Below are 26,909 nucleotides of genomic sequence, written 5' to 3'. Positions count from 1 at the left end.
CCAAACCAAAATATAAATTCATCATTATTTGTAACTTTAACTTAATTCCTACATTTTCCCAGAACAAACACTAGCTTTTTATATAGGTTTAAAATTCCACAGGTGGTTTATTACCAGTAGGTGCTTATATAACTCACCTCATCCCAAAGGATTTCATACATCTGTATGCACATAAATTTTAATACATGATGCAGAAAAAATGTATGTTCAGAACAAAGCAGACATACAGCTGGGTTTAGGGGAATGCAATAAGAGCCAATAAGGCTAATGTCTGAATCTAATGTCTGTTCCTACCAAGCCACGAGAGGAGATCCAGACTTGGATCTTGCTAGGAAGATGCTTTTTCTAACAAGAAACATGTCAATCTCAGCACTTTGCCACAGCCACTTTCTTCTACAAGTTCTTATTTCATCCAGTCGTCCTATCAGTGCCTCTTCCTCACGAAGAATTTAACCCCCTGACAAGAATCTAAGATGCTACAATCCTCCACCGTCCGCATCCGGACAAAGGAAAACAAAATGCCCTCCAGCCAGTTAATCCTGGAGGAAGGGAGAAGAACAGTCACTATTTCCTCTACTCAACCGATGACATACAGTCATTAGTACTCATCCTAAAACACAGACTTTCCCGTTGAAAGGAGTTCATTTCAACACACGCAGTATTGGGCAACTAGTTGCACAATATTAAATTACAACCAGAGAAGGAGAAACATCTTGTAGTTTGCTTGCAAGTATTCAGAGAATTAAGGTAAAACTGACAGTCCCCCAAACCTTTTTTAACAGAATTAAGGCTGACCATCAGGATTACCGACACTTCAAGCACACCAAGTGCCACTGTAGTTATACTCCCAGAAGTAAGCAGAAGCCCCTCCTGGATCCTTCTGAGTTGGGAAATGGCAGTGGGGTATCCTGTGTCAGCCAAGGCTCCTTGATAATAAGCAGATGTGCAGACTGACTTACGCAAACATGTTTTGTTTATGCGGTGTCCCATATCTCACAGATCTACACTTGCGTCTGCATCAGTGCCGTGCTGTGCAGCTGGTGGAAATCTTTAGATTGGTCCACGCGAGTTAGCGCGACCCTCAACAGCACCAGATGTAACCTCTCGCTCTCCTGCCCATTTTCCATACCTGGGTAGAAGGCACGGCAGTCTGCAACGATATGGGGCACTGCCACCCACCCACAACTCTGGGTATACAGCTGGGGAAATAAATTTCCCTTCCTCATTTTTATAGGAACGACTTCCTTCCGTGTCTCCAAGATGCTCGGACAGCTAAACGCTGAGGAAGACAGCAAGTGGCCTATGTTGAGCATGTCTATCGGTAAGACGCTTGAAGTTATACAACCCTTTTAGTACTAAATGGTGAAGGATGCAGACTAAGGAAAATCCTGCGGCCTCCTGTTCTGCAGAGAGGTGTTGAAAGGTCTCCTTCTTTCAGGAGAACATGTACGGGGGACTCCAAGCATCCTACAGAGATGAACGGGAGCTGACAACAGCAGGAGAAATACAAACTTGTGGATTCAGCCCAAGAGATGCTCTCCTCTTACCTCTCCTCAAATCCCTCCCAGCCTACTGTGGGACACCAATTATCAAAGAAGTTTTACTGGGCATTCACCTTTTCAATCAATCTCATTAAAAGCAGAGGTCGTTGTTGCTGTTCAAACAGGAAAAGGCGATGGATTAGATCTGAGAAAACCCAAGGCATGGCAATTCCAGTAAGATCCACTAGCTAAAACCATCGCCTTAACATTAAATACTAAGTTACAGATGATCGCTGCTGCCATTTGCCATGATAATGATTGCACTGAAGTTAAAAAAAATATTGGAAAGCATAAAAATAAAGATCCATTTCATTCATGCTTTGGGTTGAAAAAGAAGCTGAAGAGGGTATCGTTTGATTTTTGCTATGAGTTCATTTGTTTTTAAAGGAATTGGGCAATAATTTTCCTCAGTGTCTGGAAATGCCTTCAGGATGTCTTTTTCACACACACTTTAGCATTTTTGAAAGGTGAAACTGAGAAGCATAAAACCTTGGGTTGTGCCGGCAAAGTTGTTACAGAAATTTAAAATGTTTTTAACATCTATTTTTCACAATTAAAATTAAGCTCAGCACAATGAAGTGGAATATTTGGGAGCAAAACAGAACTTCAGAGCATCGTTTGTACCGATTACCGAAGCAGACTGATGAGAATTGGCCTTGAGAATTCTTCTCCCACCTAACCCTGTTAGTAGTTTTAACATATGTTAAAAGGCTAAATTAAACGCTACAGGGGACCTACTATTTATTTAGCTATGCCAAGTTGTGCTAATGCACAAACTACTTTGCCTTCACTCTCATTTTATGTTGTGCTATTTAAAGAGTGAATTGTTTTTCTCCTTAGTGAAAATGCGCCGTTGTATCATTCATGCAAATTCAAATCAAGACCTGCAAGCTGGATTTTAAGTGAAAAAAAAGATTTCTGGCTTAAAACAATGCCTGGGGTCTGCATCAGTGCGAGTTCTAATATACGTGAGACATTCACAGAGGTGAAGCTATTCAAAACTCAGGGGTTTAGGTTAAGCTTTTCAGCTTCATCTAAATATCCTATAAATATCTGGACCTTGATAATGAAGAAGCTTGAAAGGAAACTACCGAAGAAAACTCATTAGGCGATGCGTAACAACTTCACAGTGATACAGGGTTAACAACCCAATAAATCACCCTCCTGAATGAATGATACTAAGGATAAAGAAGGATGAAAACTGCAACATAGAGACACCACAAAGAGAAAGATGCAAAAGTTCTCAGCTGAAAGCTATATTTAAGCATTGGACATCCAAAGTGTTCTTTCTCCAATAGGAAACAGAATCACAGAACAACCTGAAATTTTGACATGGTGTGACACTATTACACAGAGTTGGTTTTGAAACAAGTATTTAACTTGTGCAGCACAATTCCTTTAAAAAAGGAGGGCGGGAGGGAGTTCATATGAACTTCAGGTGAAGAATTTTAAAACTTTAAGTTTGCACAAAGCAGTTAAACTGCATTAGACAATAATTGCTTTCCAGTTTTTTCAAACCAGCACAGTTGGAGTTCTACAGCCATATAATCAACTTAATGATACTCTTCTCATTTGAAGGAAAGAAAACATTACCCTCCAAACACCCGCCACCAAAACAATGCATTTTACTGACATTTTAAAATTTAAAAAATATGAAAATATGCTCTTATTCACCAATATGTGTCAGCTTTAATTTAAACAAATGTTTAAAGCTCAGTTAGAATTTCACATACCCTAAATTTCACACACCCTAAAGGTGTTACCAGAATGCCAGTGCTGAAAAAAGTGAATTTAGAGGTCTATTCCAAGTCCATCTAGAAATCATTCTTTAATGTCCAACCAAACTGACTCGTACTCTCCAACAAAAATCCCATGTAGACTGCAACTCTGAGCACACTTGAAGGGTGATACTTCACACAATTTTGAGAGGTGATTTAACTTGCAAGTGGTAAAACCCAAATAAAAAGTACGGTGGCCTGTATCTTCGGTGTGCCTTTGTGCCCACAAAGTATTGTCTGTTCAAGCCAAATTCCCTCTCTTGACAAATCAACATAGGTCACACCAAAACTGCATAAACCTCGCAGAGGTGGTAGCACCTCTTAGGAGGCAACTTCATATGAACACTAAGTAGGGTCTTACTATCTGAAAATTACTGAAATTTAACATATACCAAGTCAGCTTTACATAGCAGTTTTTCAAGAAAGTTTCATCAAAATTGTTCAGTCACATTACGGAATGGAAAAATATGCTGTTCTGCATAATTCACACTGTGTATGTTTTCTTTGGAAATATGTTTACAGAAGAGATGATATATAACAAAGTGGGGCTCTTTGGTCAAAACTGTGCTGGGTCAGATTAAAGGTCCACCCAGCCCTGTATGGTCAGTGTTAGAAATAGGATAAGCAGATGCACAGGGGATATTAAAGAGCAGGGCGAACATATGATACTACCCGTGCCTCCCAGTACTTTCAGTTCAGGGCCTCCCTGTATCAGCTGTGATTCCTATATATTCAGTAATTCTCAATTTCTCTTTCACGAACTTGCCCAGTCTCCTCTTGAACTCAGATAAATCTTCAGCAATCCACAACATCCTTTGGCAAGGATTTCCATGTCACTCTGGACAACTACCTGCTGTGCAAAGAATCACCTCCTTTTATTTTGCTTCTGGCCCCTATAAGTTTCCTTTGACAACCCTCAGTTTCTTCCATTAAAAGAAACCGAACGGCCGAGATACAGCCACCCTCCCCATGCCACCTATGATTTTGAAGCTTCTTATCTTCCTCCAATTTCTTTTACAGACTGAAGGGTCCAAGATTACTGAACTGGAAGCTACTCCAGATCTTTGATCAAACTTTCTGCTGTTCTGTGAAACTTTTTAAGTTTTACTATATTCACTTTTGAAGTTACAGATACACTTTCTATAACTGTATGAAAATTAGTCCAGGCTCGTTTCTCCAAATGTTTCTAACCTCACCAAGTAGATCACAAGTGCTCAAGCAAAGCTTTAGCACGTCGAAGCTACAAGCTCAAAAATTCTCTCTTCACTAGGCACGCTCCATTCTCTCAGTCCCTATGTGCAAGCAGACTCCATATGCACCATCCTCACCCTGTGAACGAACATCCTTCCAGCAAAGGTTAGAGACACTCACAGGGATCACCTCTGCAACTACATCTTAGGGATGCTGTGAGTCCAGATTTTGCCATTTGAATTACCTGTACTTTCCATCAGCTGTGAAATAGAAGCGAAGGAAGGAACGAGGAACGAACGGGCAGGGCAGGACAGAGGGCTTGCTGTGCGAGGGAAATGGAAGGCGATGGGGAAACAGGACAATTGTTTGTGGGCTGTAATACAAACCACACAGAAAGGTGAAGGCTGCAGGAAGAGAACACAGCCCCAGCTGACAAGGAAAATGAACAAGAAAATGGGAGAAAGGGGTGAAAAGAAATACCATGTCACAACCACCTGTCTGGGAGCCACTGGAGATGGACGGAAGGAAAATGCAGATCAGGCGAAGAGCCAAAAAAGAAGAAACCACAACTGAGCGGACACTGAAACAATGATTAGAACTGATGAGCAGAGACTAGGATTAGAAAAGTAAAGAGAATGGGAGTATCATGAGGAATCGACAACATGAAAAAAGACGAGAGTCTGACAACGACAGAAAAAACCAGAAAAGGTGACATTTGGAAAAAAGGAGAGAAGACGCTGTATTCACTCAACACTGGAACAAAACTAAAGATCCCAGACTCTTAACATCGCTTGCGATTAACATGTATCTGTGCAATCCTCTTACAAAGTAGGCATCCCATCCACTTTGGAGCCTGGCCTGCATGGGACACTGTGGCACAAGTACTGCTATCAGTCCTTCAGCATGGTCTGACAGACTGCCAGCCATGAAATCCTGCTCGTGGGATGCTTCTGTCTGTCTGGCTGCCATCTCTCAGAGGAAAGAAAATCTGTCCAGCCAACAGACCTGACCTGCCAGTGCTAGGCTTGCTGCTCATCAGTGGCATGTAAGCAGCAGGACAGACCCAGGTGCAGACAAGCAGCCTTAGTAGGATGGGAGGGAGACAGAAAAACTGTCCGAAAATATCCATGAGAGGCTGAGAGTGGGACTCCAGAAACCTGGGGCACCTGCTCACACAGGGCAGGAGACGTTTCTAAGTACGGTTTCTGTGGTCAGACCATCTTATCTAAGAGATTAATTCAAGGAGCAAAGGTCCGTGCAACTTAAAGGTCCAGTCATGCATGTCATTGATCATGGGTGTCAAATCCCACAAGGCACAAGTTCTACATGAGAGCATTAAACACATCATGGTCACAATGTCAATTGTTCAGCCTAAGAAAAAAGCAGGATTAAGGCTGCCTGGGAACCCTTTCTTTGGCCCCATTTGTGCAATACGCCTTCTGTGCTTCAAGAAAGATGCAGACCATCTGGAGAGAACTCAAAACGGCAAGAAGAATCAGAGCTCAAGAAAACATCATCTACAAAGAAAGTATGAACAAATTTGTGGGTTTTGTTATGAAGTAAAGCATGTTGGGGAAATAAACCGAGAGCCTTTTGCACAAATCTATCCTCCATTACCCTTGGCAGATGGTACAAGCAGTAATGGGATAAACCCAGAATGAGAAGAATGCAGGTTAGATGTGAGGAAGGTGTTTCTAACAGTAAAGACAAAGAAGAGACTGGAAGGGACTGTTTAAGGAAGATCTGGAATCTTTATTATTGGAAGACTTCAGAGCACTTTATGTAAACTTCTGTCAGAAATGACAGCCGTGGACATCTGCCCTTGGAAAAGGAGGTGAACTAGATGACTTCCAAAGGTCCCTTCCTGCCCTATGAATCTGAGGTAGAGCTCCTTTAACAACGATCTGTCATAATATTCTTCTTGAGACCATTTCCCGAGCCAATGCATGAACAGACAGGATGGACAACCAGTAAATATTTAACTTTTTTCTCATTTTTCAGTGTGTGGTCTTAGTCTTTACCTACTGACAATATTCAAATCGTGCCCCACAAGCCAAATCAGTAACCTCACTCTGGGCTAGACTGGTCATTGATATAACGATGAAATATTAGTTCATTACTATTAAATAATTCAGTTTTGTAACACGAAGGAACGCTATCACCACTTTGCAGATGTAGAAGTCAATCACTGACTTCAGAGGAAGATACTGTAAATGTTTACATGGCTCTAGATCTGAAAGTGTAAAGGCAAAACTCTGCAATGACTTCAAGTGCCCTGTTTCGTGCATAAGGTCCATTCTCTGCAGAAAGAATTCTTGTAGAAAAACATTCATGTAAAACTACAAACTGTATTGTAATACATGTGCATGAAAAGAAATAATCAGTTTCAAAATTAATCTTAATACTGGTATCTCCTAAAATATGTGCTTGACTTTGCAATTTTAACAGTTTTTAAACATATTTTTAATATTAAATATTTTATCTAACTCCCTCCTGCCTAAAGATCTAGCTTCTCCTTCCATCACTGCACTGTTATTCTGTCCAGATTATCTAATCTCTGCCACTCCACAATTTCTTTTTCCACTGAGTGTTGCAAGTTTCATAATGCACTTTCTTTGAAGACTTTAAAAAAAAAAAAAGAAAAAGATAAGGAACAAATATAAGGAACACTGCTACTTTTTCACCCTTTTCTTTGTTCACACAATCAACAGATGTTCGTCAACCACTTCTTTTCAATGGAATAAAGCATCCCAGCCGTCCATCTCCAGACTCCAAATCTGATGTTAGCAGCAGCAACAAAATAAGGGGGAATAGTGCAATCGGCCTGGAATTAAAATTGCATGCTTTGTCCAAATCCAAGTGAAGCAGGAAAGCAGGAAGGTGTGTTGCCAGGGTTTTTTTGTAGTTTTAGTGACAGTCTCACAAGAGCAGATATTTAGCAGACCAAAGTACCAAAATCGAAAAAGCTGTGTGAAAATCTCAGCTTCTACTTATTTAAGAATGTTCTGTCTTCGTGATTACGGCAAAAGGACTGAAAATGTGCAATTAATGCAATTTACAGCCTCCGAAAGTAGCCGGAAAATAAAATGAATCAAAAGGGTTTTTGTTCTTCTATGAAATTGTGTTTCTAGGCCATTCTCGTTAGCTTTTAATGCCTGGAGTTGACAATGTGGGAAACAGAGGAGGAAGGTAGAAGAGGGCTCTGCTGTAAGTCGCAGCCGGTTTCTGGCTGCTTGCCTGCCTCATGGGCTGCACTTCCCCTGCTCTCTGCAGGCAGCACCAACCAAGGGAGCAGACTCCTTTCGAAGAAGCTGGATTCCACTCAGCCATAAGTCCTGAGCTGACAGAAGCTTCTCACAAGGCTTATAAAAAGGGAACAACCAAAGGAAAAGGCTCCAAAACCCATGATGCTCATGATATATAAGAGCTGGCAGCGTTACTTTTACCACTGCCAGGCTTGATAGTTTATCTTTGCTTGACGTTATTGCCCCTCCCCACATGTGGTCAATAATTCACTCATTCCTTCTGAGCGTACACACGCACACGCCTCACCCCTTTCAGCCTCCCTACCCCAGTATGGCTCAGATACTATTTATTTTAATGGTTTTCAGCACATTGGCTTCTGAGCACTAATCCTAAATCTGTTGTTAAATTCCCCGCCCCAATCCCATTTGCAGTTAATAGTTCTCTTGGACTCCCATATCCCACCTCAGAAAGGTTCCAACATTGACCACCTTCTCTCGCACCTTTCTCTTGAATGTTCTTAATTTAGCCTCACTCTCAGGACGGGATCCAGAGAAAAATACCACACAAGGCAAGCTTTGGCTAATGTCTCAGCTACTGAAATCCCCATCCTAGCTCTGATATATCCTACTACGTTAAAATCGCTATTTTTCAGTAGCAATTTAGTTAATTATTTCATGTACAAGACTTCATTTTATGCCCTGTGTCCTGTGCTTCTCTAACTCCTTTATCTTCACTACCGACGACAGAAACCCTAAATTGTCTTATACTCAACTCTGAAAAAAGTGATGCAAAAGTAGCTCCACCTACACCTGCATCTACTTCTGGCGGAGGCTTTGGTTCTTTTCCGTGTTCTAGGCAATTTCTGCACTGTCTGTTATAACATACTCCCGTAATTCTCCTACATCTCACATACCTAATTTTATTTCTAAATGCATAAACATTTCCACTGGATTAAGTTACTTATACTATAAAATAGAAACCAAAAGGCTTACAAAAAAGGAGATGAAGCTGATGAGTATGATTGATTTGGAAATCAGCTTCAAAACTACTTCCCCAAGTTACAGGTTTAAAGTGTCTATGCAGTCACACCTCATCCTAAATCTTGATGCATTTCCTCCCACCGTTACACAACCAAACGTCATCAGTATGTGTTATTTCACACCCTGTATTTTCTCCTAAGAGAACGGAGTTAAGCCACCCCGAATCCGGTCCTCCTACCCCTGCACAGCTCAGCGGCAGTGCCAGTGCACCATAGACGATGATACAGACGATTGATCAAGAAGTCACAGATCAGAAGAGGCTTTTTTCTGCTAGATTTCAAGACACAGTGCCAAAAAAACCCCTGGCATGTATTTTTTCCCCATCATTACGAGGACATTGATGACTTCTGCAACCAACACCAATTCTGCATCTAAGTCTGGAACCAAAATTACCTGGGATCAGAGAAACCTATGACCCCCAATTAACTGTTTCACATCTCCTTAATACAGACAGGGCCTGACCATGGCTATTTTAATTAAAAATTAATAGTACTTGGCTTTTTAATGCTTTGATTGGCCAAAGCAATGGGCCCATGATAGCCTTTCAATCTCGACTAATCGAAGTCAACACTTTCAGTTGGAAGGAAGAGTAAGTTGAGGGCAAATAAGGGCTGGTTCAGAACCATGCAGACATTTATTTTTTTCTTTTTAGAAGACTCCTGTCCAGCTTTTAAAAAACAAGTTTATGGCTAGGGAAAGTGCTGTAATCAACTATTCATGATAACCGCAAGACAGTAACCTTGAGAAGAACAGAGAGCAGATGAAACAGCACTAAAACTTTTGCAAATGATCCAAAACAGGGTCAATAAAGAACCAAAACAGCTGTTCAGCTCAAGCTGCTCTAGATATTTGCTGCAATTTAATACCAGCTTCGGAAAATTCCATTAAGAACAGAAATTTTTGTGTATTTCATTCAGGTATACACGGGAGATCTATTTAACAGCAATTCTGTGTGAGAAGGGAAGTATCTGTTGGAACCTAAGAAGTTTGTGAGCATGTAACACATGAAAATTATATATGCAACAAGTAGATGAAGTAATTTTTTGTGCATGGAAAATATGCTCTGTGTCAGATTAGGAAGAAGTAAAATGATGATGACGATTCTCTCCAAGTCTGTCAAAATATAATTACACCCGTAACTGTCTGGTAACAGCAATCTCTGCAGCAGAAGAGACCCGCTACTGGGTTAAAAGCTGTTATCAGGGCTTCAACAGAGAAGTTCTGCTAGAATTCTGTGATACTGTTTCAACAGTGATCACAGCGTGTTTTGGTTTCCTTCAAATACTGTAATTAATACTTTCACTGCTTTTTAGGTAGTTTATATTAATAAAAATTTTTTAAAAAAACCAACGTATTTTCTGTATTATAAAATTCTGAAATAAGGAAGAACATGGCAGAAATGACAAAAAATTTGTTTTACTTTCTTCCTGAAAATACAGACGTACAAGCTGAAAGTTCAGAAATAATTTTATATGGATTTGCCAATACACCGTTTTCTCAGTAGGAAAGCTTCAGTAATCACATTTTATCTCATATCACTTATGTCTGTTTTAATTTAAACAGCTAATACGCTGTAATTCAAGGGTTTACCAGTGCAGTCTGAGGACAACACTCAAGGAACGTGCTTTTCACCTTGCTCTCCCTATACCCCAATTAAGCCATCAGCCTCAAGCACGGGCTGCTGTTGCCTGCACTTCAAAGCCCCAGTAGCACGCCCCAAGCCTGCGCCCCGAGCACTCTGCACCCCATCACCCGACTCCCAGCCCTGCCCCTGATTCAGCACCCGCCTCCTCGCTCACTAACCTGGTTTTAGCTTCCACACCCACAGAGGCAGTGGAGCTTGCAGACTCCTCGGACACTGAGCGCTGAAGGACTGGTGTTAGCTTCTTGGTGCTGTCCACTTCCGTTTGGGCATCCTCTTCTGCAGATTGCTCTTTGACTTCTGTTTAAAAAATAAGAATAATATTTATTTATTATTTTTAAAACCTATTTAGACTATAAAAACATCTGTAAGCTTTCCCTTGTGCTGCAAACATCCATTTTACTTCTAGATAGATTAACCCATGTAACTACCTTCTCAGACACAACAAAATTAAAAGAGTAGGAAAATATCATCCTTCACATCTAGCTAAAACACAAAACTGAATGCTTATAAAATTATGTCCCTAACACAGCATACCACTGAGAACTAGAGACGCTCAGTAAGTAATGAGTAATGTCCTCTTATGCACCTGCTCTGTCACCCCTGAACAAAGATCAGGGTGAGCACACTCATCTGGGCTATAATAAACCGTTTTCCTCCCAGATTAGCTTTAACTTTGTTCAATTCCCTGCACTTGTTCACTCCTGATTACACTAACTCTATGCTGGAACTGGGTTGAGGTGGTGAAGGAAGGAAGGACACGGTTTATGCCAGCTTAAATTTCATTCCTAACTGTAGGAATAGAAGCCATTTTTGCAGCATCCACCTAATTTAGATTAGTCTTAGACAGAAAAATATATATACATACAGTTGACAATGTTACTATTTGCCTAGAAAGTTTGTTTCTGCTCAGAAACATGAAACACCAAGTTGCCACTGTCTGTGCAATTTAAATCCTGTGCCCATTTGGTTCTCTCCTTTGCACGGAGCGAGGGATTTGCCGGGGGACAGAGCAACACGCCGCCCTGAGTGCACCAGAACGCACAGGAGCAAGGCTCAAGGCTGTAGAGCAATAAAATCTGGTATTTCCACACTCCTCCATACTTTGATTTTGAAACCTAAATAACATAAAGATCATCGGACTCTGGCAGATGTTCTTTGGCATACCCAGCTTGAGACACTACTGGCTCCTCCTGTCAGCGTCCACGGCTGCGGCGTCTGTCCCCGCAGCAGCGCCGGACCAAGGACCCGCGCCCGGGTCGCACGCCACCTAAAACTTCCCGTGAACCCGGGTTTGAGCCAAGAGGCCAACACGTACAGCTCTTTCAAAGAAGTCCAGTTACAGCAAAGCAACAGATTATTTAGAGGATTTAAGCAGAAGAGTCACTTTTTAAAAAAATTAGTACACAACACGACAAAACATAATCAAATATTGCAAAGAGTAAATGATTCAAGTGGAGAAATGGATGGATAGAAGAATCTGCGACATGGGTGGGTGTGCACAAAAACCCGCTACAAGCTTTAGTAAGACCAATAAGAGAGAGGAAAATTCTCAGAAGATAAAACTGCACAGCTTGGTCTGTAATACTGAAATTATACGCCCGCTGGAGCACATGGAGAAGGGGAAATCTTTCTTGTTTGATGTACAGAGATTGAAGTAAAATTATTCTTTAACCTAGAGTGAACTCATTTAGAAAGACAATGTGTAACATTTAAAACCCTCAATGAAGGCATCTAAAGCACACTGAAGAGAAACACAAAATTAAGAAGAATAAGGAATTCCTGTTCATGACTAGGTATGCCAGATATTTATTTGAGCTGGTGTAAACTGAAATTGCTTCACCTATTTCAGTTAAGCTACTCAGTAACATATATCTGAAGTGTTTCTGGACATCTGAAACATCCCAAAATGACCACCTGCCCAAAAGCCAAATGGCTCATGTTAGACCCATTCCACCAAGCTATCCTGAAAAAAAAATGCTGGACAATTCATTTGACACTAAATAAATATCCTGTTGGGAATACATCCCTTGTAATCGTAAACGGCTCCGTACAGAAAACAAAACAAAATAAACCCAAACCCCACACCCTTCGTTTTTGGCATGTCTGAACAAACAATCCCTGCAATCATTCCTGGACGAGGATTCCCGAAACAGGCAGCGTCCGGCAGAGCCACTCATAACGGCCTGTAGTGAGTTTTCGAAGTATGTTGGGTCTGAAAGATGATTTTCTGCAAGTAACTCCCAAATTTCTAAGTACAGCCTCAATGAAGAGTACAAAGTGTAAACACCTGTAAGACAGGCAGACGCCAAATCGCTAAAAACAAAACCCATAGCGCAGCCCAGGACAACCACGCGTGAAATGCTCAAGGAAGACCACCAGAAACTGCGGCCTTGCTCTGATCCATCTTGGTGACTTTATTTAACCTAGTTAAACTTTGCAAAGGAACTCTGCTTTATTGTGTGCCTGCAAGAAACTTTCAAGTAAGCAAAAGCCATTTACTCTTTGCCAGCTTTCATCTCATTATACATTAATGGGCACCCATTACACTGGAAAGGCCAAGTTCATGGGCTCTAACTCATTCTCAAGAACTCTGGACTGTGTGAGAAGACACAGATTGTTTCACTACACACTACGGCTATATGAGCTTAAAACCTTATGGTGCTTTTTCCCCTGCTGTTTGCTTCTCTAGGAGAAAAGGGACCCAAATTATACTAAATGAGACAAACAACATCTCAACTGCTGTCTCTGCCATAAACCAAACTGTGTCTCAATATGCCGTTGGAAGACTGAAAACACGGTGCTCACCGAACAGAATGAAAATAGCATTTATGTTAGTTGTGTGTGCCATACTTCAACACCGTTAAAGTTTTCCAAAAGAAGATTAAGGAAGAACAGAAGTAACGCATTTCATGAGTCAAACTCTTAGGAGATGGAAGTCCGGCACCGGCGCGGCAAAGGGACAGCAGTTACCCTCATCGCTGCCTCAGAGATCTTCTTGGAAGCATCTGGCACAATACATTAACTGCTTTTCACTGAATGTAATGGATGTTCATTAGACTTGGTTATGGTAGCCTACTTTGAAGCTTCTGGGAACGAAGGAACCAAAAATGATTAATAAATGTGAAGTTCATTTGCAGGTTCATATATAAGGCTTTATTTTGCATCCTATATTCATGACTGTTTCTGTCACAGGGAAGGTCTTGCCCATGCGTAATGAGCTGGTGGGGGAACTGAGAATTAAAAAAGCTAATTGCACCATTCCCAAATGTCTCTAAGTTCTCTTTTTTACATCACCATCCTTTACTAAAACATTAGGAAAATACTAGGAAACGTAGCGTTTAATTTTTTTTTATTACTTTAAGACAATTACATCAATAGTTCTTCCCCACCTGACCAGTGAGGACAGAAAGGCCTTCTTTTCTTATTAAGGTTAAAAGAAATCCCCAAAAGTACAAGGCGTAAAGCTGCTATCCGCATGAGCCACCAAAAGGGGCAAGATTTCCGTACACTTGACAGCCTGGGTACCATTCACAGAACGACAGCATGGTTGAGGCTGCAGAGTACCCCGGAGCTCGCCGTGTCCAACCCCCCGCTCAAGCGGGGCCACCCAGCGCAGGCTGGCCGGGACTGTGCCCAGACGGCTTCTGAGCATCTCCAAGGACGGAGATATGAAATAGCAGCAAGGAGAGGAAAAAAAAAAAAAAAAAAAGCCTAACGTAGACGGGGACAGATATGCAAGGAAGTCACTGGGATTGGTAAGATTTACAGCACGTGTATTAAATTTCTCTTTTAATAAACACTTTCATCACATATGCCTAAATAAGATGTATACATTAGGCTCTGGGTTGAAAAGACAATCCTTAGGTTTTATACTATTTAAGAAGTGATTTGAAGTTTTTCAAACAAGGAAAAAAAATCTCCACAAAGGTTCTGTATTGTAAGCATTCAAAAATTTCTTCTCTTAATAATTATTTTTATTCCTCTTCCAGAGCAGAATGCAGTGAATGCTCAATAACCAGTAGCACACAGCATTCTCAGTCGATTACGTGGCTTACCCACCTTCCTAATAGCAGCTGGTCTCCTTACATACATGTCTTGTATAGAGGTCTATAATGTTCAGAATAACAACTGCGTTGACAATTTCCTCTTTCCCTGCTCTGTCTTCAGACGCCTTAGAAACCTCTCCCACGTAAGAGACAGGCATGGGACATGCAGACTCCCAGGTGGAAGCCCTGGTCTTTCTAAGCCCATCTGTGGCAGTGGTTTCCTTGCAGACCATCACATGCATGCTTGTGGGAAGGAGGAGACTGGTGACAGCTGGAATTTTATGACACAATCACAGATTTCCTTGGGGATGTGATGAAGCAAGAGTGATGAAGCAACACTGACTAAAAATCTAAAATGTTCTTTTGTTACAAACAATCCTTTTCTGTTTTCTAGTAAACACAAGATGCTATTCTGCAAGCCACTTGGGTAAACCTACACCAAGGTAAGGAGATATATGTGTGGGCTCTGTTATGGCGATCAGGTAAAGAGAAGACACCAGCATATCCAAAAGTTTGTTGTTTTTTCTTTTTAAAGTTATACACTACTTTCCAAGTCAAAAAACTGAAAATACTCTAAGAGTTCTGCCATGAAAAAATCTCCCTTAAAATCTTTAATACTCAGTATATAGTGACACTGAAACAAAAAAATCAAAGCAGCTATCATAAACATAAAATAAATACTCCACTGCTGTTTAGATGCAATGAGTTGACTGTTCAACCAGTTTACTGGTTGGGACACTACTGTCAGACCTATTGCTAATTTGGCAGACAACAAAGCAAATGTCATGAGCTTCTAAAACTTTAAGTACGCACAGAAAGTATTGCAGGCTGGAAAATTCAGTGTCACCAAACACCGCAGGGACGCTCCAGGGGGCTCAACTGCTGCTTCCTGTGATGCTCAGCAAGGGGGAGTAACAAGCTTTGCACCAGCAGATGCAGTTGTTATTTTTGCAGAAGGAAGGGGTAGTGCTGCGTCAGAAAACGGCTAACGGGACAAGGTGTTTCACACAGCCTCACAGGGGTCTAACAGAAGGACAAACACCACCAAAATGCTCCAGTTTCTAGTAGCTTAGACAGAGAACGAAACCAGGTCAGTGTAGGAACAATATGAAAAGAAATTTTAACAAGGGAATGTAAATTATGACTGGTTTCCACTAGTCAGAATTTGTAACTCTGTTACTGTTCAGGACACAATTTGGTAGAAACATCACTCCTGCCAGCGTCTGAGACATACAGGCTGCACATACAGCCATCCCTAACGTGCAGAAATCTTTCACATACAAGAACTTCGTAGGTATAGGTTTTAGCAGCTGAACAGGAGGGAACACGTGGACACACTGCGACTAACGGGTCCCGTGCAGATCACCTGCAACCCTTCCGACAGCACCAAGCCAAGCCAAGGGAGATGGAAAGACATGCAAAGGGTGATGGCTGCTAACAGCTACTGCCATTACTTGGGCTGCACTGAGTTAGCAGCCATCTATTCTCGCCTGCTAAAAACACAACCATGGCAGAGAAAGGGAAAAAAACATACTGAAGTCTGAGTGTGACGGTAATAACTACATGCAAGAACCATTTCTCCAGACAGAGGCATGCGTTCTTCGTTTTAAGTCAACGCTGTAAAATTTTATTCACAACAACGAACAACAAAATGTACAACCGCATCAGAAGTGTTTTGTTGTTGTTTTTTTTTTTTTCAAGTGCTGCACATGTGTTTTCTTTTAAAACCACCACTTATCTATTTTTTCCTATCTGAAGGACATCACAGTGATTTACTTACTGCAACAGCTGTTACATGGAGATGAGAAGAAAGCCTGCAGTTATTCTTTTTTGTACATTTCAGTGTGTATTTTGATACTTTACATTCAAATAGAATTCCTATTTGTTACATACATTTTACAGAGAAAATAACTTTGTGCAAATTTTGTGCCGGTTATAAAATAAAAATAAGGTTTTCAATGTAGAACCATTTGAACTCAAATTTCGGTCATTCTAAACACAAGACACCATATTATGGATAACCAGCTCCCAGTGATCTGCGACCGAGAAACTTCCTAAGCTAGGGGTGGTATTCAACAGCACTCACCTAAGTATTCTTCCATGAATTTGTTCAAGTCTTTTTGAAACACCATGTAAAATTTTTCATGCCCAAAGCATCCAGGAGCAATGAATTCTACAACTTAAGTAGGTGCCGAGCGCAAATGCATCTACCTTTGTGCTCTGAACATGACCCGATGTCCCCTAATTTTTGTGTTGCAAAACAACATGAATCATCATTCCCTGTTCATTTTCTCCATTTTGTGAGACGCTATTAAATTCCTCTCCAGTCATATCATTTCAGGCTGAAGTCTTATACCTTAACTGATCCCCCTGCACAGAAGCTATTACTTACTTCTTGTCCTACTCCTTGGCCTTTCCTGTACTTTCCCAATTACTGTTCATCCTTTTGGAGATGGGGAAGCTGAACTGCACATGGCATTTAACATACAGTCATGCCATGGGTTTATAAAGCAACAGTAAAAAAAAAAAAATAACAAAACACACGGATGCTTTTTTCCTCTTATCCCTTTGCCAGTAATTCTTAGAATTTTATTTCCTTCTTTGACGTATAAAAGCCACTGCAATTCTCAGAACTACAGTACCACTTGCTCAGGTAGCAACAGCTATTTGAGACCCAATTTTTGTTTATACAAAATTAGGATGGTGATTTTCCTCTGCCTGTTCTTCTACATGCATTACTACTGAATTTCAGAGTAATTTCATTTTCTGTGGTCAGTCTTCAGTGCTTTGCAGGTAAGTACCTCTTTTATTATGCTAAATAAGTTTATTTTACCCACTACTTTCTTCCCTTTTGTACCTGACCTAGAAAAAGGCTAACAAGGCAGATGCTTATGAGGCTCCAACACCAGCCTGGTTTATGCTATGATTTTAATTAGGTGGGACTGAGGTCTGAAGTTCTGTAATATTTCTTCTACCAAACAGGAGAGTCAGCCTCAACACAGCATTACTAAAAATTAAGGCAGGTCCACAGAACGAAAACATACACGAAACAGGAAAAAGAGCGTACGGCACAAGATACATGCTACTATTTCAATGTATTTGACTGGTAATGTCAATGCAAATTCTCCCATCGTGTCACTAATGACACAGCAGCAGCAGCCTTAAGCTTCACGGCAATGGGAAGGTGGAATATTCTGGGTCCTTGAAAACTCCCTCCAAAACCTGTTGATTATGTTTAACAAAGCATGGTTTGATACCAAAACTGCAAACGCAGTATTGAATAAATAAGCAAAAAAGGAGGCTGCATTTCAGAAGTAATCTCCACAATGAAAAACTCAGCGAGGTTAGAATTTATTTGGAAATAACAGATTCCACCTACTACAAAATATTCCATTTGCTCTCAAAACACCTGAGACAGAGATATTGGTCAGAAGAGGGGGGTGGGGGGGGGAAAAATCAGATTTTTCTAAACGGCCAATTTTAAGCGTGCATGATGATGAATGTTATTATCAAGTAAGCCTGTAATGATTTAAAGGCAAATATCAAATAACATCCTGTTGTGTCTGGTTTCCTTATTACAAACAAATTACCAGAATACAAAGAAAAATAATAAGATGCTTCTGATAATAACAACAAGATGCTTCAGTTCGGCTAATTTTTCCAGTGGCTGGAGAGGTAGGAGTCAGCTGCGTAAGAAAGAAGGGACTACTCCTTTTATAATGAGTACAGGGAATATTAATTGCCTTAAAACATATGTAAGCGTGTTTTTAAGCGCATATTTGCCCGAAACACTTATGGACAAATGTAATCTACAGGCAATGTCCTCAGTGGTGTCAATTCCTCCTTTCATTAATTTTAGAAGTGATAAAGTGACATGGTGATGAGGCCAAAGCCTCTGTCTGAAAAGAACAAAGTGGATTTTAAAAGGTCTTTGGAGTGAACAAGTTGATGAAAGCTTTTGCCATTGATTCACCCAAACCAGGACTTGCTCTCAGGTGTGTTTTACTTTCTTAGTGGGAGGCTCTGCTCAGTATGGTTCACACTGTTGCAAAGAGTGACTGTATTTCCTCTGATAAGTAGGATATTGGAAGAATTTTTTTCCCTACAAAAGTGTTTTTCAGGCTGCTTCAAAGCTGATGAGATTCTGAATTAGTCCGAAATTCCCTGGCAGCTTTTAAATGGAAAACTTTCCTCCACTGAGAAGTGTTTGTTTCGAGTTCTTCTGTGCTCTGCTCAGAGACAAAAGAGGCTGATGAGAGGAAGACTTATCCTCAGGGAGTTAAGGTGAAATCCGACAAGAAATCAACTGGCCAGGCAACGGCACTGGGTCTGATGATAACGTTACTAACAATGATAACGCAGGCAAGAAGCTATCAGTTGATAAAATCATCCAGATTCTTTTATGTATTATCAATTCTGAAGTCTCTAGACACCATGGGCAGGTAAGGGTATGCTATTAAGTACTACTTTATTTTAAGAATTGGTTGACATGGTACAGATAGTAAACAGAATACCCAATGGATTTACTATGAGCTTCCCAAGAGGCTCAGCAGTTAAAATAAACTTATTTCATTACACTTCTCCCAGATCAGAGTCTGAAACTCAACATTTTTATGTGACACCAAGACAGGAAGAATTACAGACTCTAGGATGCGTTGGGTATTTTACAAGTGTTCTCACAAAAAAGAGGGAATAATCAAAGAATTAACACACACAGAATTCAGTTTCAGTCCAATTAAATGCAGAACCAAGAAAATACCAAGTACAGAAACTTGCTGACACTAATAGAAGGTGGGGAAAAATAGCAGAAGCCAAGTCTTCGTTAACAGCAAAGAGCCACCAAACCTACGGAAAGCTTACCAGGAAGCTTTTCTTGTATTATTTCTTTCTTTAGAAAGAAATCTTGTTGTATTATTTCTTTCTTTAGATTAGCAGTTTTATATTTGCATATATGTGTGCACACAAAGGCACGTGATTTCCAGACTTTTGTGGTTTGGTTTGGGGTTTTTTTGGCTGTTACAGAGATTCACTCATCAGAAGAAAACTCCTCTTATGGAGAGGAGCCACACAAGGGGACCTACAGGAAAACACGGCATTCTACAACAAACTGTATTTTACCGAAGGTTAGAAAGGTGGAAGGTGTTGATGGCTGGATGGTCTTGACAGCACCAGGGGCTGTGGGCACAAACCGAAACACATGAGGTTCCCTCTGAACATCAGGGAACACTTCTTCACTGTGAGGGTGCCTGAGCGCTGGCACAAGTTGCCCAGAGAGGTTGTGAAGTCTCCATCCTTGAAGCTATTCAAAATCTGTCTGGACGTGGTCCTGGGCAACCAGCTCTAGGTTGTCCTGCTTGAGCAGGGGGGTTGGACCAGACGGCCTTCAGAGGTCCCTGCCAACCTCAACCATTCTGTGATGCCGTGGGTGCTAAAATGATGGGAGGGATGGGGAACCTCAACACTGGTTGAATAGAAAAATACCAGTGTCAAGTCACTAGTGGGAACCACAGTGAAGAAAAATGGAGTAAGTAACAGACAACTGTAAAGACTAACATGAAGCTGAGAAGCAAAGTAGTCAGTAAGGGAAAAACCAAGAAATAACAAGAGACACAGGGCCGGTGGGTAAAGGAAAGGAGTCTATCCCGAGATGGACAAGAAGCTGAAAGTGTAATGATTCCATAGAAGCAGCTGCCAGCAGCATTTTTTAGGAAAAAGTTGACTTAGCTCCAAACAGATCTTTTTTCCAAATTCCAAAATTCCCTTTTTCCAATTCCAAATCCCCCTCTCTTTCCATCCTTAAGAATTCTACGTTCATTTATACCAAAGTGAACATAGCACTTGGCAGAAAACAGGCAGGGCTCAGAATTCACTGTAGTTGGCGGGGATAATAACCCATACTGAAATGATCAGAGCAGCACACAGCTTACCCTGCTTGGCTTCCAATTCTGCCTCTTTTTACAGATGAGATTACAGAATTTTGTTAAGGGTAGTAAATCGTTTCCCAAGCTGAAATTAAAACGGCTGTGCCTTAGCCTTACGAAAGAGTCACTTCAGGAAGACTTTTTTTAAAAAAAAAACAAGTATTTGTGTCAACATTACAAATGGAAATAATGTATAATGTTTAGTACTTACATCGCCACCTTGCTTTTTTCCCCATGAAAGATTTGACAGCTAGAAAACACCTCTTTATTCTAGGTGGGATGATATGGGCATCTCTTTTTTCCCTCCCTGTGAGGAAAGAGGGAGACTCCCTTTTTACAAGGAGTCCCATGGTGAGGACAAGGGGTAACGGGTACAAGTTACTCCCAGGGAAATTCCGATTGGGCACGAGAGGAAAATTTTTCACAGTGAGAACAGTCAGCCATCGGAATAATCTCCCCAGGGAAGTGGTTGACGCCGCTACACTGGACACTTTTAAGACTCAGCTGGAGAGGGTGCTGGGCCATCTCATCTAGACCATGCTCTTGCCTAGAAAGGTTGGACCAGATGATCCTTGAGGTCCCTTCCAACCTGGTGTTCTATGATTCTACAATTCTATGAAAGTTCTCGTTCCTCCTCCATTGCTCCCTTCCCTAAAAGTAGAGCTCATTATACTGAATACAACATCAATAATATGGACTTCTCTCATTCTGCGAAAATTAATTAATTCACAGAAGGGCACCAGTAATGCTAGACTCCATAAATAAAACAAAATAGAAACAACCTCCCAAACCCAAACAAACAAGAAATAAAAAACACACATGGCAAAAGAATTCCTGATTATTCTCAACACATGAACCAAACAATGGAAAAGAAGCTAGAAATATGGAGACTCAAAATACATCAGAAGTCACTTGTCAAGATGTTCAGATGATCTCATTTCGAGTTTTGTAATATTACTATATGGTGTTTTGGTTTGCCAACTACTACAGTAAATTGTTGGCAAGCCCACTATTTGCAAGAAAACAAAATAAAAAGCCTTTTAAGTCAAAGTAAAAATTCATAAACTGGAACATAAATATACTTCACTTTGATTAACACAGTTTTACATGGAGCAACAAACTGGGATTACTCTTTCTCCCACACTTTATTATTAACACAGATAAGTGCTTAGAAGTTTTAGAGGCAGCAGCCTTTTCAATTAATGTGATTAAACCTCTATCAAGTCACATGGTGTTCAACTTTTAAAATAACATAATTGCAATTCTGTCTCTATCAACCTGCTCAAGACGATAATGCTCTTTCAAGTCTATTCTGGTTCTCCCTGTCAAAATGGAATTTCAGACCTATGTATTTTTACTAGGCTTCTTTTCACTTAAGAGTACGGTCTGCAAAACCGTCTTGGGCTCAGCACTGAAGTGATGGTGCATCACTTCCAGCAGCAGACCCAGCAGAGTCTTTGTCTATCAGGATTTCTAGCACAGTGTTTCACTGCTGCCTGTACCTGTAGAAATGAGCGTCAGCCCTCCGTGACAGCCAGGATGATTCTGATGAAGGATAATGGAGAGACTTATCTATATGCACTCTTGGAGCCTTAAAAATAATTATGTGTCCCTCTCTCCTCCGAAGTAAAAACTGCTCTCAGATCTCTGTTGAGGAGCTTTATTAATAATGACATGTAAAGCCAAAAAAATACAGCTATCACTAAATTCCGTACACAGTAGTGTACCAGCAGTTGTTAAGCTTGAATTTTTTTTTTTTTAAATGTATAAAATTTACAAAACTTAACCACTTACAATCACACTTTCTGTCCCCTTTGCTGATTTTCATAGGACTGTTTCTAGCACAGGAAGAGCAATAAATGGAATACAGGACACAATTAGAACTAGCCTTCCTTTCCCCTACTCTGTTTTTCTACGGACAACTACAGCAGGCAACTGCTACAACTTTTTCACTTTCAACTTTAATAACTGGTAATTACCTACTTGTAGAAGCCAGAAAAGACCATCCAAGTTCACTACCACCAGCAGCTTATTACCAGGGGCAGAAAAACAACAGACAGAACAAAACGATGAAACATCCTTGTATTAAGCTTTAATCTAAACTCCCTCCACAAGCCATTAACATCACTTAAATTCAGCACAAGCTGTGACTGAACACGCACGACACTCCCCAAAGCCTAGAGTCTTGAGTACAAAGCCTTCGCCACCATTCACCAGCTAGCAAGTTAAGAAGAGGCCAGTGGAAGCTCATCCTCCATCCACTTGAGAATTTCAGCCTCCTCTTTTATAGCTTTCACCGTTGCAACCATATTCCTGTATGGTCTATATAAGACTGCTGCAAAATGGATCTTCTGAGGTCCTCTACTTGTTTTCCATATTAATCTACACTAAGCGTAGATTCTTGTCTTCATCGTTAAGGACTTCACAACTCTTACCTCTTTTACTGAGCTGCTATGAGAGTAATTCAACAACTCCCTTAATTCAGCCAGCATTTCTATGCCATTGCCACCCTGACCCTCAGCTTCTGCTGTTAAGTGTCTCTGCATTTCCTTCCACTTTGCTCATTACACATACAGGGCCACCTAATTAAATTTATAAACCCTTATGTCTCAATGCATTTTTAAGGCTTGTTTCTGTTCAAACTGACAAACTTCCGCCAATTGGCCATGGCTTCATCCTTCCTGGCAGGTTTCATCCTTCTACACATATTCAGTCCCTGGTTAAAAACAGGCAAATGGCTACAGACATGTGCCTGGCAAAGAGATGACAGTTCTTCACCATGGCCTTTATCTTGCGTGTTAGCTCATCTGCTTGTCTCTTTAGACTCTTAACCTGCCAGAACAGAAATCACAAACTGTTACAACAGTACTCGGTCCAGTACAATGAGATCCCTCTGGTAACGGAAGCATTTGGGTACTATCATAACAAATATTTACAAAAGCAAGAACAGAGATTTATCTTGTTTCCTAAGCAGCAGTAGGAAGCATTAACATTTGGTTATCCCGGTTATCCCTTTGGTATATAATCTGCTGTATTTAGCTGAAGATACAGCTCAATAAGTAATACTGTATTTTGGCAGGTATTCTGAAAATAGCAGCTACCGCTTCAGAGCTGTTATGTCAGTTAGATGCATACTTGCAAAACCAGAAAAAGAACCTCTACGTAACTACACTACGAAGGCATTCCCATTAGGGTATTTAAAAGCAATAGGTTCAAATAGCTGTAATTAATATAGGTTTAGATAATACAGGATTTTTTTTTCTTTTGTATCTTCCCAAACGCACATCTTGTACTAGAAAATTAGAGAAATATTTCTTGTCTATGAGGTCCTGCATAATTAAATGCATTTCCAAGAGAAGCAATAACCAGACAGCATCAACACTATACTCTCATTACCTGTTTCCACAGTGTTTTCTGTTTCTGCTGCCTCCAAACCATCCATACTGTCTTCATCCTCCACTGTAGTTTTTCCTCTACTCCGAGGCCTGCAAACATAAGAAGGGAAAACTCTTTTTAAACTGAAAGCACTTTTAAAATTTTGAATTTCAATTTATCCAGGATTTAAATAATGTCATTTTGAGGGATAAATGTCAGCATTAAATGATGTAACATTTAGGTTAACCCATGATTTGAGTCTTGTACAAATCAGACGTTTCCTCCCCTTTTTTCCTGTTCTAGGTAATATTCTCAACAATGTACACTTGAATCAGCAGTTGGCCCCTTAAGTTTTTCTGATTATTCTTACAAGAAAAATACAATAACAAACTTTTACTGATCAAAACCCACATTAAGTCAGCAAGATTTTAAGATACAAGCATCCCGTTTGCTCCACACAGGAGGTAACTATAGACACACACGAGAGAACACAATCCAAAATCTGGCCAGTAGTTATGTACACTATAAAACAGATACCAATCCATCCAGAACATCCTTGGAAGAAGTTTCTATAGAATAATAATAACAACGCTAAAGCAGTTAAATTGAAACACATTATTTTCAGCGAAACAAATATTTTGACACATACAATGTTATGAGAGATGACTAGATGTCATGACATTAAAAGAAGTCATCACATGAGGACAGCACATCAGAACTGAAACACCTGGCAGATTTGTTTCAATTTCAACCAAGGTCTGACAGAAAGCAGACAGGTTTCTGCCACAAATTCCAGCCTTTTTTCCCTGCCTGGCTTTTCAGCAACTAACGTGGTGGGCTGCTGAGAAGCCCAAGCATCCAGATTCCCAGCTGTTCAGCAGCCCATTTGAAAGGGAGCCAAGAGCTTGGCACCTCGCCTCCCAAATTTTCAGGCTACTTGGCAACCTGCCTGGCGTGCTGACGGAAAGCCCGGGAGACCCTGGGAGCTTCTGATTCCAAGTACACAAATTCTGAGCGGTTTGGGGCATCTTGGCGGTTCCAACGTCCCAGAGCTCCCAGGCAACCATTCACCCAACCAACATGCCTTGAATCGGGATGCCACGCAGGCCAGCACACGGGCACCCCGCTTGCCCCCCCGCCAACAAACCCTCTCCGGTTCCTCTTTCATGAAGGATTCTGAAAGCTCTGGGTTTAGTTCTATGTCAGGGAGAAAAGGGTTGGTTTGGTTTTCTCTTTTTTTTGAAGTGATTAAATCAGTCCAAAACCAGCATTTCCTTTTTTTATACAGTCTGTTATAATACTTAAATCTATCCAAACTATTTCCGCAGAACTAGATCTGCTAAATTGGCTACAAAATAAAACTCCAATGCCTTTGGTTCTCAGATAACGTGCACAGAACTGGAATCATCTTTTGAGTGGTGCTCTCCTGCTAGAAGAGGAGTGACTGTCTTGGACTACCTAACAAGAAGATGCCTTCAAACTGTGTTTGGACCAGTTTTGTCTCTAAAAAGAAGGAAAAGAATTAAAATGAGGCTCAAACCAAAGCCTAAAAAACCTCACTCAATTTACAAAGGAGCAGGGGGGAAGAGGAAAGCAAGAAGAGATGAAGGACAGAGGACTTCTCTTGGCATCCCTATGAAATTTGTTCAGGACGATGCTGAAAAACGTGGGCACAGTGGCAACCCTAGGGATACAAGGTTATCTTTCCCCTTGCCTCCTTATCCATAAGCAGTGACAGCATATATACAACACACAAAATAAGCAATAGCCTTCTTAGACAAGACAGAAGCCAGCATCCCCTTCAGCTATTTGCCACTCTGTAATCTTCCAATGTAGTTTCTTAAAACCCATGTTTCACACATATTTAAACCAGAATAAACTGCACAGCGACCAGAAAAAACTGTTTTACGCTCCTCCTTTCAGCCACCGTGTCAGCCTGTCCGCACGTACAGCGATGGGTGAGCTGGCTGGAAGGTGGGCATGCGTTTTGGAAGTGGGAAGGACACAACCGTTTCTCTCCGCAGCATCTGAGATCATCACACGGATTTATTCCCGTCCGTAATGAAGAGCAGGGAGTAGAGCAAATGGAACGTCATACTCATTGGATAGAACAGGCTCTTCCAGCAAGATTGAGATGCAGCAAGAAAAAGGTAACACTCTTCTAACACTTAGAAAAACAAGGCAGCTGGTAAGAAAACAAGAGCATTTAAATATTACATTTCTTGTAGTTCTTCACAACACCGCAGCACATCAGCCAGCACCAAATGAAAGGATGGGAATGCAGGTAAGTGAAATCACTTCCCTCGGTGCAGGAATGCTCAAAAGCTTTACAGAACACAACCAGCTAAGAACGGGGATTACTTCTAAATCCTCTCCCAGTTATTCTTCTACCAACTATCCGCCTGCAATGCAAAGTTACAAGTTTGTACTAAACCGGGATTACTTTGGAATCATCACAAACGTAAGTGATAATTCTGCTTTCTTCACAAGTACCCCATTTCAGTATTCTCCAACACAACCCTGTAGGTGAAGGTCACTGGATAGTGGAAGATGACGATTGTTTATGTTTACTTAATAATTTACACACAGCTTTAGATTTTCTATTAAAACTACATTTCATGTATTAAACACCAAAGTACCTCACAAAGCCTTTTTAAACATTTTGTTTAAACAAGAGCAGCATTCACTCCCTGAACTCCCTACCGTCTTTTAGCAACCTATTTAACACTAAGGAAAATCAGAGGTTTCAATTAATTAAACATAATTGCTTCTTTCAGCAAAAGATATAACCATGTCTGGCATTTTCTCACCACTCCCCTCCCCCAAATAGTCTACAAAAAGCCTTCATAATGCCATGCAGGTTTTAAATAAAACTGAAGAAGTGGTGGAAAAAATACCAGATTATATCATTAACTTATTTTTGCTAGTTACATTCATTTCACGATCATCAGAAGATATTTTATAGCCTACAAATTTACGTTTGACTTGGAGAAAAAAAATAATTCAAGTCACAAAACAATGAAATATACATTGTACCAACAACTATAATTTAATGTTTCCACAGAAAACGCCATTTGAGAAGGCCATGTAGCATACCTAGTCGTTGCAATCAACATTTGTAATAAG

General features: G+C 40.6%; 1 protein-coding gene across 17 annotated transcripts in view; it reads right to left on the bottom strand.

Annotated features, from left to right (window-relative positions):
• KMT2C (lysine methyltransferase 2C) overlaps window positions 1–26,909 on the bottom strand; it is a 199,806-nt gene that overhangs the window by 126,243 nt on the left and 46,654 nt on the right. For all 17 annotated transcript variants that reach the window (XM_087730329.1, XM_087730336.1, XM_087730300.1 and 14 more), the window contains 2 exons: window positions 23,805–23,893; window positions 10,600–10,738 (listed from right to left, as the gene is read on the bottom strand). In XM_087730329.1, coding sequence (XP_087586455.1) covers window positions 10,600–10,738; window positions 23,805–23,893 — 228 coding nt within the window. The remainder of the gene's footprint in view (window positions 1–10,599; window positions 10,739–23,804; window positions 23,894–26,909) is intronic.

This window comes from Nipponia nippon, unplaced genomic scaffold, assembly GCF_047370975.1.
Source record: "Nipponia nippon isolate SJK-2023a ecotype South Korea unplaced genomic scaffold, ASM4737097v1 scaffold_1, whole genome shotgun sequence".
Taxonomy (NCBI): Eukaryota; Metazoa; Chordata; class Aves; order Pelecaniformes; family Threskiornithidae; genus Nipponia; species Nipponia nippon.
The sequence above is the reverse complement of the archived record's forward strand: the minus strand, read 5'-3'. Positions and strand labels throughout refer to the sequence as shown.